This window comes from Hyaena hyaena, unplaced genomic scaffold, assembly GCF_003009895.1.
Source record: "Hyaena hyaena isolate Hyena2069 unplaced genomic scaffold, ASM300989v1 scaffold_194, whole genome shotgun sequence".
NCBI lineage: Eukaryota > Metazoa > Chordata > Mammalia > Carnivora > Hyaenidae > Hyaena > Hyaena hyaena.
In genome coordinates this window covers 1,975,116-1,988,518 of record NW_024080826.1, presented here as the reverse complement: position 1 = coordinate 1,988,518, position 13,403 = coordinate 1,975,116, and the positions used below count along the sequence as shown (strand labels likewise).

At 54.4% G+C, this 13,403-nt stretch overlaps 1 protein-coding gene across 2 annotated transcripts in view; it reads right to left on the bottom strand.

Moving 5' to 3' along the window:
* SHC3 (SHC adaptor protein 3) overlaps positions 1 to 13,403 on the bottom strand; it is a 98,422-nt gene that overhangs the window by 42,318 nt on the left and 42,701 nt on the right. For both annotated transcript variants that reach the window (XM_039241500.1, XM_039241499.1), the window contains exon 3: positions 52 to 115. In XM_039241500.1, the coding sequence (XP_039097431.1) occupies positions 52 to 115 (64 nt within the window). The remainder of the gene's footprint in view (positions 1 to 51; positions 116 to 13,403) is intronic.

Below are 13,403 nucleotides of genomic sequence, written 5' to 3'. Positions count from 1 at the left end.
GGCACTGACAGGCAGGTGTGACTGCGTGGGGACCCATACGGAAGACAGTACCTTTCTCTTCCTGAAGGCTCCCTTGGCGCCCGGGACGGCTTCGCAGACTCGGCTGATGGCTTCCCTTAAGGGGGCAGGAAGAGAGATTGGTTTGTCACGTCAGTCGGGAGGCTGCGATGGAGAGAACACACGCGCACGTCCCCAGGGGAGACACCTGCCCATGCAGCTCAGGGCAGAGGGCGCGGCTCCCAGGACAGGAGCCCCAGGTTCCCCCTAACAAGCACGAGGAACCGCCAGGTCATCCCGAACCACAGCTGGCAGAGCCCTGGCGCCTCCTGCTGGTGTGGCCGTGCCCTAACGGTGTGACGGGGGTCGACACCACGGTCCGTCTTATGTGGGGCTGGGATTCTGTTTAATGGACCAGTCCCTGGCCACATGGTCTCCTGGATGTTCCCTTCAAGGCCACGGTCCTGCCACAGGCCCGGGCCAGGTCACCATCCTTTCAAAGTGAGTCAGAATGTTATCAGAAGAAATTTGGTCTTCTGAGTGTTATTTTCAGTTTCTGCAGTTAGTAAATATCATAAAACCAAGAGAGTTCTGAAGGCGGAGAGGCACTCTGGGATCTACAAGTAAGCGAGAAATAGGGTCTGTGCGGCGCAGTCCCCCGGAGCGCAGTCCCCCAGAGCACCCGCTTACCGAGCAGCCACCACGTGCCAGGCGCTGCCCTGAGGAAGGAGGCAAGGAGAGTCCTGGGCACAGGGGGCCTGGCTGCAGAGGGTCCGCCCAGGCAGGACACCTCGGGAGGTGGGGAGGACATGAAACGGACCAGAAGGAGGCCGCTGTGGTCCAGATGCTCGGCCTACGGGGGTGGGGGAAGGATGTGCTGGTAGCAGGTTTGCTTGAAAGCAAACGGCTCAATTCCGGGAGCTGCCTCGGTGGGAATGACAGAGATATGCCAGAGGGGTCTCCGAAGTCAGGAGCCCAGAAAGACACTGGGTGAACATGTCACCCCCCTCATGGGGAAGGACAAAATTGTAGAACACAGGAAGAAATAAACGGGAATGTGGACACCCCAACCAAGATAACGGGTCCTCAGAAACATCCTGCAAGCTTTCTACGCGAAATACTTCGTGAAACTATTTTCCTCTAGGAAAACAATCCCCACCGCAAGACAATGCTCTTACAAGAAATCCGTCCTTGTCAAATTACTGCTCAGGTAAGGCTCCCAATTTGCCACTGAATTCACTGCAGAGAGCGGGGAAAGACTCTTCTAGAAGCTCAGCTACCGCGAAGACTGTAGATTGAATCACCGTGACTCAGACAAATTCCTTTAAAAGGTATGAATGTTTTTGATGTTTACTCTTAGTCATTTATTTTATAAAAATGGTCCAACGGAGGTTCTATCAGAATAATCACCCAAGTACCTTTTAAAAGGCATCTGCTATTGACGAAGGTCAAGCTGTCTCTTTGTGGGACTAGAAACCACAGCACCTATTAAATTAAAACAAAACCTTGGTGCATCTCTGCACCATGCTCGTCACGACATGTTCAGCTGAGCAGCGAGGACACCCCCTGAGGGTCCTGGCAGCCGGGAGGACACCCCGCGGCACGGAGCCTTCTGCTAAGTTTCTCCGAAAATATCGTAATAAACATCAGGCTTATCTCCCGGTAAGAAATCAGCTCAGGGGCAGCCTCCCATGAGGATAGCTGTCAGGTGGGTCACCAGTATAACATCCGGGTCTGAGCCACTGGGCCCCGCGGGTCGGGCCATGGGCCCCCTCGCTGCCCTGTGCCACTTCTGTGGGGAGATGGGAACAGCCCAGCAACACTAAGAGTGGGATGTACAGGGGCGGTGCGAACAGGAAGCCCCTTCCTCCAAGCAGGGCCTCCCAGAGACCCAGCCTGCATCCCGGGGCACAAGCAGAGGCTCCATCCTCTGTCCTGAAGATTTGCAAATGTCAGAAATTCCAGGAATGTCTCTGAGTTCCAGCACCCAGAAAAGTCCTAACAATCCCCTGTGTGAGCTTTACAATCCCCCAACACAGTTGTAAGTCAAGCTGCTCCTCAGAAAAAATGTCCTCTGCCCATGAATTTGCTGCTAATGCACCTGTGATAACCTGTGTGCGTGTGAATTCTCACCGCGCCTGGGCTGATGGCGTCTTCTTCCCTTTGACACAGGAAGGTGACGGAACGTAGTTACTGCCGCACTGAGATGCCTGGTGCTGATACCAGGAACTGTAACCCCACCGTCTGATACATGAGTAACCGTAACTCCGCCATCTGACTGCAAAGGTAAGCCTTCCCATCATCCCTCCTTACCGTCTAACAGCACGTTTGGGTGAGCGGTACTGTCTCAACTTTTCACTGTTAGCAAAACTGATTTTGTCTCTGCAATTCCACTGAGTCCCCATGTCAATCTCAGGTGGCGATGCTCTCGTTTTCATACCAGAGACTGCTCCTCAACACCTGTCCAGCACAACCCCCTGGGGTGAGCCAGAGAGCTCAGCTAAGGGTACATGGACCCCCTGGCATCCCCCCGGTCACCTGGGGGTAACTGGGCCTCACTCCGTCCCGGTCCCACCATCCCCCCCATTCAGTATGAAGTTCTCATCATGAGAGCCAGCTCCTGTCATGCTGAGGGGCAGGATTTGAGAACGGGGTCCTATGGAATCACGTAGCCCCACTCTGTCCCCACTCAGCCATCTCACCCTGCGCACTCCACCCCCCCAAGCACACACACATTTCACAGATTGAAACAATAAACAGCAGGTGTCCCAAGCGATGATGTTTGCCGCCAGGGGTTTATGTTCCAGCAGAAGGAGGGGCAACAGATAAACACACAGAATGACAAAGTGCCATCCATTTCATGAAGAGCCAAAAAGGAGAGACATACAAGGTGAAGCGCAGCCCAAGACACCACCCCTCACAGGCCCCGTGGCAGACGCAGTGCTCGGAGCTAAAGGCAATGGAGAAAGGGGGCTTGAGAAGAGGCTCTGCCCTCCCCCACTTGCCTAAGAGCAGGAGAGCGATCTGCCCCAACAGCCCGCGCCCCGGTCTATGCACCACAGCTGCCCCGAGATGAGACGCGGCACGGGAACACGGCTGCAGCCGGCTCCCCTCCCGCCGACTCCCCCCACTGCACCCACCCCCCTGTGGATTTCTTGTTCTTTGGTAAGACGCGAGATAAGCCCAAGTTCTAACCACTTCTTTGAGATACTCATCGCTAAGTTTCCCTGCCTGCATGTGTGCTGCATACATCCACCACCTGCTTTTCTCCTGTCAGTCTGTCTTTTGTCTACCTTATTTGCAGAGCCCTAGCCAGAGAGCACAGGAGGGCAGAGTGAAAAAGTGTTTTCCTCCCCTGAGGTGACAAATATGGTGATACAATACCCAAGGGGGACAGAATCACCTACAAGTGGTGTGTCAGTGTCCGGGCAGCTATCCAGGAAAAATCACACTGGGTTTCTATCTTGTGCCTTACATGCAAATAAATCCTAAATGGACTGCAAACTTAATTTCATGGTAATGAAACCATAAAAGTACTAAAAAAGAAAGAGAGAGAGAGAGAGAGAGAAAGGAAGGAAGGAAGGAAGGAAGGAAGGAAGGAAGGAAGGAGAAAGAGAGAAAGAAAAAGAGGGACAGAAAGAAAGAGAGAAAGAGAGAAAGAGAGAAAGAGAAGAAAGAAAGAAAGAAAGAAAGAAAGAAAGAAAGAAAGAAAGAAAGAAAGAAAGAAAGAAAGAAAGAAAGAAAGAAATCCAGGAGGAATTTTTTTATGTTAGCTTTGAGTGGAAGGATGATACAAAATCTAGAACATAAAAGAAAATATTGACCCACTCCAGAGCATAAAAATAAAATCTTAGGCAGAAGAAAAATAACTATAGCATTTCCTAGTCAACAAGTTAATTATCTTAATATAACTTAATAAGGAAAATATCAAAGCCCCAATGCAAAATGTTAAAAGATACAAACAGAGTTCACAACAAAGGACATACAAATGGCTCTTGGAAATATGAACAAATTCTTGGCTGGGCTTTACTCAAAATAAGATTATAAATTAAAGCCTATGCTAACATGCCGCTTCACAACCAAAGGTTTGAGCCTGAGACACTGTAAGAAAGCCCTGCACATGGGTAAGAAGCACTTGGGCACAGCCTCCGGGGGGCAGACTGGCCGCATCCTAGGAGAACGGGACACTCACAGACCTCCCCAGCCAGCCAATCTATTTCAGGAACGCACAGTCTAACAGCTTGGAGGCGGGTCGGAGGCCATGTGCACGTCACCATTGATCGCAGGCAGGCTGTTAACAGAATTTACCCTGCAAATTCTCTGTCCTCTGTGCAACCTGGACGAACAGGGTACAGTCTGAGAATCCATTCACTGCCCCCAACTCCTGTCTCAGTGCACACAGGGGCCCAGCCCCTCTGTGGCCCTGGATGAAGCCCCAGGCACACCCTGTTTCTAACCCACCCGCTTTCAGATGAGAAAATGTCCTCAGTCACTTACAAGTTACTCTATTTTCAGTAATAAAGGTGTCCAGCCCAGCATAACTGTAAACACCCCGAACATCATTTAAAAGGAGAGCCCTGGGGCGCCTGGGTGGCTCAGGTAGTTGAGTGTCTGACTCTGGCTCAGGTCATGATCTCGAGGTTTGTGAGTTCGAGCCCCACATCAGGCTCAGCACTGATGGCTGAGAGCTTGGAGCCTGCTTCGGATTCTGTCTCCCTCTCTGTCTGCCCCTACCCCGTTCACACTGTCTCTATCTCTCAAATATAAGTAAATATTTAAAAAAAAAAAAAAAAAAAAGGAGAGCCCTCCTCCCCGCTTACAGCTGATTGGAGGGAAAACCTATAGGTAGCCACGGAGAGAAGGCACCTCCCAACCTTCTAGCTGCAGCGTCTGATCCCTCGGCTGGGTGGGGCGTAGGGATGCATGCAGAGAGGAGGTCCAATGCCTCCTGTCATCCACACACACCTGGAAGGCGGGACCGTTCATGCTGGCATCGCAGTTGTGGCATGAAGGTAGGCAAGTTAAGCCAGATGCACTGAGGGGCACGCACCTGCCCCTCGGAGCCCAGGGAGCCGGACCTGAGACCACGAATCCACAGCCACAAAGCCCTGCCACATGTGGACCTCCGGGGCCCTTGCACCTGCACCTCGGAAGGCCACACACGACGTGACTTAGACTCTGTGGTCCTCACAGACCACGACACCCTCAACATCCTAGGTGCCATTATCATCCACCAGGAACTCGAGGGGTGGTGTGCATCACGGCCGCCATGGGGGCCAGAAAGTGGCCGTGGTGCCAGGGGTCATCGTGTCCAAGAATGCGCCTTGGGGGATACAGAAGCCACGTTAACCTGTGGTCCACGGATGCACCCAACGAGTCGCATGAATCCTGGCGTGATCATGCCGCACGAGAGAGGTCCGATGAAGAGTAGGTGCTGTGTGCTCCCAGTTCTAGGCAAAATGCCAGGAAATGCAGGTAATCTGAAGAGTCACGGCCGCAGCGGCCAGGCGGGGGGTGGGGGTGCTGCAGTGATCCGTGAGGCTTGGGGCCGGCCTCCAGCACAGTCCCCCGTGGCCGCCACCTCCACCCAACACTGGCCTCCTGTCTCTGATGTTCATGGATTTTTGTATGATGGCGGCTAAGCCATCACCTGGAGGTGCCATCCTGTCCCATGTGCCGGAGCCCCGGAGCCTGAGGTCACCCCTGTGCAGGCATCCCCGTGAGCCCCCACAGGAGGAAGGGTGCAGGTCTCAGCCGGCGGAGGATCTTGAATGCAGCCCTGTTCGGCAGCCGTGTGCCACGCAGATGTGGCCTCTGGAATTACTTTCCATATAGTATGACATTTTGACATCTTAAGAATTCCTTCGTGGCTGGGGAGAGATCTGTGAACACACAGCATCTCAGCAGTCTCAGGGCCTGGCCCAGGGCAAACACCCGGGGATGACCATGTTGCCACCTCCAGTATTCTAATCAAAGACAGCAGGACGCTGCTTCCTCCAGAACCGGGAGAGCAGCTCGTCCTGACGGAGACACGGGGACTGATCCTCAAACTGATTACACCGTTCGCCCCCGAACAACACAGCTGTGGGGTGCAGGGGTCCACTTGTGTGTGGATGTTTTTTATAAATACAGTACAACGTAAATGAATCTCTTCTTCCTTCTGATCGTCCTAATGACATTTTCTTTTCCCTAGCTTACTTGGTCATGAGAACATAGTACATGATATGCATGACATAAAATACATGTTAATTAACTGTTTATGTTTTCAGTGAGGCTTCAGGTCAACAGACCATGAGCAGGGAAGTTTTTGAGAAGTCAAAAGTTGAATGTGGATTTTTGAATGTGTGCGGGTCACTGCCCCTAATCCCGTGCGCTGTTCAAGGGTGAACTGTACATGCATAATTACGTACTTGCGCATATATACACATGTATACATAGAGTGTCAGAGACAGAGGGAGGAGAGAACTGTAAAGTCCCAGTAGCTAATTCTGGCTCCAGACATGACACACACTCACACTGACCATAATCGGATTCGTTTACAGACATATGGTCCCTAGAAACATACGGTCCCTAGAAAATGATAGGAAAATAAATAGATCCGTGTGGAAGCATCAGCTACTGAAAAGCCCACTCTCGGACGTGTATTAACAGTTTTATCCTTAGTCTTAGCTGCCGAGACTGTGTGGAGGGAGGCCGGGGGTCGCGGGGCTTCAGCCGCCACGGGTCCACCGTGCACTCGCACATACCTCCATGCACACAAGACACACGTGCATGCATCCGGTGTTCCCAGACAATCTTGCCTCAGTGGCACAAATCCTCAGGAAGAAACGAAAGTAACGTCCCGCTTTCCAGTCAAGACTTCCACACAGGTCAAAGTAAAGGAGTTGTCAGCATAGCAAATGCCAGAGGCTCTGTCCCCAAAGGAAGGAAATCGTGCTTCGCTGAGTCCTGAGGGCAAAGACCACCTCACCTCAGCACCGTCTCCCAGCAGTGGACCCTCGCATCAGGAGAAACATGTGCAGATCCCCTGAGATGAAGCAGAACTAATATGCTACCAACAGCAAACTCGCTCCTGCCTCGCAGCAACTCAGGGGGCCGTCCCAGTCAGCTCCCCACTCTGGGCAGCTGGGAGTCAGGAGACATCAAGGAGCCCAGGGGTCAGAAGCTGGGAGAGCCAGGCCGCACCCCACACTCCTGCCTCTCTCTGGGCCACTCCTGGTTGCCAGGTTACTGGTAAGGATAGCTCCAGATTATTACACAGGCTAATTCTGGACATACAGAAACCCAAAGAAGAAACCCCTAGAAATCAGCACTCCATGGACACGATAGTTTTTTTCCCCCCAAATCATGTTTAAGCTCAGGCAACGAGCTACAGCGCCATCAGTCAAAAGGATGATGGTTGGGCCAAGCCGGCCTGAGGCCCACGGCAGGGAGAAGAGCAGCAGGGAGCACGGAGAACGGCAGGATTCGCAGCCAGTGCCTGGGGCGCGCATCCGAGTCAGCAGGAGGGACCTGGCAGGGAGAGAGCCCACCCGCCAGGCAGGGGAGGAGGCAGGTCTGACTCTTCCTTGTCCAGCACCGCGTTCGTTGCACCCCCACCCCCACCCCGCCCTGCGCTCTGGACTATTTACTGGGAGAAGATGTGTTTCCCTTCCTGACGGCACACTGGGCTCACTGCGGACTGCTCTACGTGGACAGGGGCGCCCGACTTTCTGTCCACACTCATCTGCTCCCGTGTAGACGTGCAAATGAAGTCCCTCTGGTTGACGCTGGGGAAGAATGGGCAGGAGAGAAGGAGGTCAACCCGGTCAACCTTCAGGGGACGTGTCTGGCAGTCGCTGGGTGTAAGGTGCCCCAATTTAAGGGATGGAACCAGAGGGATCTGGGAGGACTGGCAGCTGGACTCACCAAGACGGACTCGGCCGTGTAGGAGGGTGGCTCTCACATGCACACACATGCACCTGCACACGTGCACAGGCGCACATGCACACACACGTAGCATGGAGAGCCAGCACCCTCAGCGTGGGGACATTTGATCTCTGTCTTCCTGCCCCTCATCTCTGTGAGCCACTCCCCTTCACAGGTGGAAGCCATTCATCCCATTTGGAAACAAAAGAGCGAGGATAAAGGGAATAAAGTTCAGAGAAGGTGGAATCACACCGTATTACAGTCGTCAAAACTCGAATTCGACCCTCTGGGCTCTGAAGCCAAGCTTGTCAGGCCCCGTCTCCTCTGAGCCTCATGTGATGCACACAGTGACCCGGGGGCCACACTGCCATCAGTCCCCCATGAGCGAGCTGGCATATACCCCCAGGGTCTCACAGAAATGAGGGTGCCTCCCATGAGGCCAGGGCAGCACTGGGGATGCGGGGCATGGCTCGGTGCCCTGTGCCTTTGTCTCTCATGAGAATGCAACATGCCTGCCCTGTTCTGGAAAGCGCCCCAAGGACACTGTCATGAGCACACACTATCCTGTGATCGTGCACGATGGGTGGGCAGCCAGCCCGCTTGAGCCAGGTCAGCGAGGGCCTCAGATGCCACATGTCAGCCAGAGGGCAAGGCACAGATAAGCACAGACACATCCCTGTCCATCTTGCTCTCCACCTTCAGCCACGGCCACGGAGCCAGCAGTGGGACTGGAGTGTGTGTAGAGCAGCCCGGACCCGTGGGTGGACAAGGAGAAGAGCTGGTCCCACTGTGTGGGCTCAGAGCTGACAAAAGAATGTGACACCAACCACATGGAGTGAGAAGAAGGAGGAGGGAGACGTGTGACGTGCCGAAGGCCCTGGCGGAAGGCAGGATCTGTCTCCGCCGTCAGGTGCAGGTCAGAGGGGAACACCATTTGCTCCTAAATTCAAGCTGATGCCTGGTATTCCAGGGGCCCAGTGGACAGAGAGTGATCCAGGGCACGACCCAGGACGGGGAGCCAGGAAAACAGACCAGAAGCCACATGGGTGGCGCTGTGAACACCGGCGGGGGTTATGCTGTTGAAGAGACTTGAGGGGAAGGTGTCTGGGGCGGATATGAGGCTTCGTGACACAGAGAAACACGGAAGAATCACTCAGGAGCAGCGCATAGACAGGGACACGTGGGGTGAAAGGGGACCCATGCATGCAGAGGGTGAACCACGGCTGCAGTGACAAACGAGGCTTGCCCTCGAGAAGACAGCGGAAAGCGTTGCTGGAGGACAGAAGCAGGACGAGACAGAAACTCGTGCCACGTCCTGGACACGAAGTCACGATGTCATTCAATATAACTGTCCCACAGCAGTACATCACTGCGACCATAACTGCAGTCCTGATGAGATCTTCCTGCACTGAACAGTATGATGTCAGAAGGCAGAAGAGAGTTCGGAAATGATGAAGAATTATTTTTAGTCGACAAGAAAGCATAGCAAAGGGTGGCGGGTACCCTGGGGCAGGTGTGTCTACGAGTCAGAACCACACACACATGGGTGTCCAGGAGCACAGCCAGGCGTCCGAGGGAATTTAAGGGACGAGATGGGGGCATCTCAAGTCCACGGGGGAGTCCAGGCTGGGCACAGTGGTATCTTCTCACAGGTGACATAAAAATCCAAACATAAAAAGTAAATAAAAATATTAGAATATCATCAGCATAATCTCACCACGAGGGAGATATTCAAGACAGGAAAATGAGTCTTGATAAATGTACTTTAGTTTAAAATCTTCACGGTAATGCAAAATATTTCCAGCACACATCCAATGTGCAAAACACTGCCACGGATGGGTAAGAAAACGAAGAGGAGCCCAGCAGGAGAGTGGACAAGTGATGTCAACAGGGAATTTATCAAAAGGGACATGAAGCCGGCATGATGGTGAGAAGGTGCCCCGTTTCTGACACCAGAAACCCTCAAAATCCAGCAACGGCGTCACCTGACCATAAACCTGGTCAAAATGAACAACGTGGAGGCCCAGCGCCGTGAACCTGTGAAGGAGAGGCCACCTTCCTAAGCCGCTTACGAGCCATGAACCTCAGAAGGGAGCCTACAGTGGCCACTAGAGCCTCAGCGCTCAGGAACAGGAGCCTCGGGTCCTCGCTGCGAGCTGTGCCAGCAACACAGGACAGGACGGGAGCAGGTGACCCAGTCATCAGCCAGCCTGCAGGACTCGCAGCCCTGAAAACGGAGTTGGACCCAAACTTCCTGATCTGCCCCTGAGGAAGGAGAGCTGGGGATGGATGGGTGTGGCATCATTCCCACTTTTAACAGAAAGTGGGGGAGTCCCTGTGATGTGTGCCTGTGATGTGTGCGGTGTGTGTGTGACGTGCATGGTGTACGTGTGAGGTGTTTGTGGTCTGTGTGTTTGTGGTGTGTGTGTGGTGTGTTGTGTGGGTATGTGATGTCTGTGATGTGTGTATCTGTGTGGTGTGCATGTAGTGTGTGTGTGATGTATGTGGTATGTGTGTGTGATGTGTTGTGTGGTTACATGTATGTGTGTGTGATGTGTGTGGTTATGTGTATCTGTGTGTGTGGCGCGTATGGTGTATGTGGTATGTGTGTGGCTCGTATGTGGTGTGCGTGTTTGTGTGAACACAAAAAGAGGCGGTACGCTGTCACGTCACACCAGTAGGCGTGATTGGAACAGGGAGAGACTTCATTCTTTCTGTACATCTGTATTATTTGACTTGTACAATAAATATCTACTGATTTAATTCAATTTTTAAAAAGAAGTATTTTTAAACGGAACGGATCAGTGCGCACCGTCCCACGCCTCCGGGCGCCCCTTCTCTTGCCGAGCGGGTTTAAGGCCGCACACCCAGCACCCGTTCCCGGCTCCGGCTGCAGGGGGGCCCCGGGGAGCCGCCGGCCCCGCGGACGTGCCGTGGCGTCGTCGTTCGTCAGTGCTGGGCGCTACGGTGCACTTCCACCTAACCCTGTCGGGGCCGCCCGGCTGCGCCCGAGCGGCGGTGACACGCAGGACACGGGGCGGGGGGGCCCTCACGGCGCCGAGCCGCGCGAATGCGGGGGTGCTGTGGGCCGCGGACGCACAAGGGAGCTTGGAGGGGAGGCAATGTCCTGTGCTCGCCTTGCTGCGGGAGTTCAGGCCTCGCTCGTCAAACTGCCCTTAACGCCTGCGGAGTTCACTTCCGCAAACTAGGCCCGAGGGAAGCCTGTGAAGCCGGGGAAGGTTACAGTCACGTGGCTCCGCGGCGAGCCCCGCCCCCTGACCCGCGGCGCCGACTTCCGCTTCCGCACGCGCAGCAGTGCGCACCGCAGCGTGACGGCCTCCGCTCGCTGGGCTCGCCGGGGCCCGAGGGAACACACCAGTGGGCCGGTGACGGCGTGAGTGAAGGCGGCAGACGGGACGTGGGAGGGGGCGGGGGGGCCCGAGGGTACTCGGCAACCTCGCGTTCCTGAGAAGTTCAAGGCTGGCCTGGGGGGTGCGGGGCTCGTTCAGGGGTCGCGAACCGTCCTGAGCCGTGGCGGGCTGAGGGCCTCGGCGTGTGAGGTGCCAGGGAGCTCCGCACGTAAGATCCGTGCACTCCGCCAGAGGCGTGTCGCACACGAGCCGGGACAGTGCAAACACAAAAGCATAAAAACGAGAAGAAAGCCAGCCGGCGGGACCAGGGTGTGACCAGCTGTCCTGAGGGGCCACGAAGCTCTAGCACCTAGAGGAAAACAGCGGGGAGGGGATTCTGGAACAGAAACGTGGTGTGTTAAGGGAAAGCTGGAGGAGGAAGGGCTTGCTGGGCGAATCCCCGGGGGTCTGATGTGCAAGTGAGCCCCTGAAGTGAAAAGTCTAGGACGCCCTGGGGGGGGGGTGGGGACAGGGGAGGGCAGAGATCCAGGCAGCATTAACGAGCAGAGCACACGGCACTTAAGGGCGGTGTGAGTCTTTGCCCGGTGACGGGTGACGCTGTGACGTCCTTGCCCAGGGAGGATGTAAAAGGCTCAGTGGAGGCACAACCGGAGCTAAGTGTTGGCTAAGTGGCCCTGCTCTACCGCTGTGAGCGCGCTGATCTCCCCGTGTGGAATCCTATGATCTCCATTTTGCAGGTGAGAACCTACGACCGGAGAGGTTAGGCGGCCTGTGTGAGGCGCACAGGTGGGAGAGGGAGGTGGGCACGCTGGGGGAACGCTAGGGTTCAGGCCGCGCACCTGGCACAAGGGTCGCCTGCAAACACAGGTGTGAGCTCCTACAGAGGGCCGCCGGCCCAGCGATCCCGTCTCCAGGTGTACATGCTGAGGGACTGAAAGCAGGGTCTCAAACGGGTATTTGCACCTGCGTGTTCACAGCAGCATGGTTTACAACAGCGGAGCAGTGGAAGGGGCCCGGTGCCCACTCACCAGGTGGTTGGATAAACAAAATGTGGTCCCTCCATGCAGGGAAACAGCATTCAGCCTTAAGAAGGAAGGAAGGTCACCTGCTCCAACGGATGAGCCCTGAGGACATCATGCTAAGTGAAATAAGCCAGTCACAAATAGACAAATGCACTTAGCCCTTGAACAGCGCAGGGGTTAGGGGCACTGACACCCCCCCCCCCAACACACACAGTTGAAAATCCATGTATAACTTCTGACTTCCCAAAATCTTAACCAGTAACAGCCCAGTGCTGACCAGAACGCTTACCGACCACATCGACAGTGGATTAACATGTATGTGGTTTGCTGCATGTATTACGCACTGCATTCTCACTACGGAGTAAGCCAGAGGAGAGAAAATGCTGTTAAAATCAGAAAGCAGAGAAAGTGCGTTTACAGCACTAGACTGTATTTATCAGAAAAATCCACATCTAAGCAAACCCGTGCGGCTCAAACTGATGTTGTTCAAGAGTCAACTCTGCCGTGTGATCCCACTTCCACACGGTGCCTGGAGTCGTCAAATTCAGAGACTCAGAATGTGGCTGGTGGGCGCCGGGGGCCGGGGAGGAGAGTCAGGGCGTTGATTTTGACGCGGACAGGGTTTCAGTGTGGGGGAGACGGCTGGTGGGGACAGCTGCACAACACTGAGACTGTACTTAATCCCACTAAATTGTACACTTAAAAATGATCAAGGTGGTAAAATTTTAAAAAAATTTTTAACGTTTATTTTTGAGAGACAGAGACAGAGTGTGAGCAGGGAAGGGGCAGAGAGAGAGGGAGACACAAAATCTGAAGCAGGCTCCAGACTCTGAGCTGTCAGCACAGAGCCTGATGTGGGGCTCGAACCCACAAACTGAGATCGTGACCTGAGCTGAAGTCGGACGCTCAACCGACTGAGCCACCCAGGGGCCCCAAAGTGGTAAAATTTTTTAAAGTAAGTAGAAGCCAGAAGCCTGCCATTGCTGTCCAGGACGGACACTGCATGCCGCACTCACAGGCTCGGAGCCCCGGCAGCGTCTCCCAGCCACGGTCTGACCACTGGGCCCACGCGGCCCACTGAGATTCATATGAATTTTAACATCTT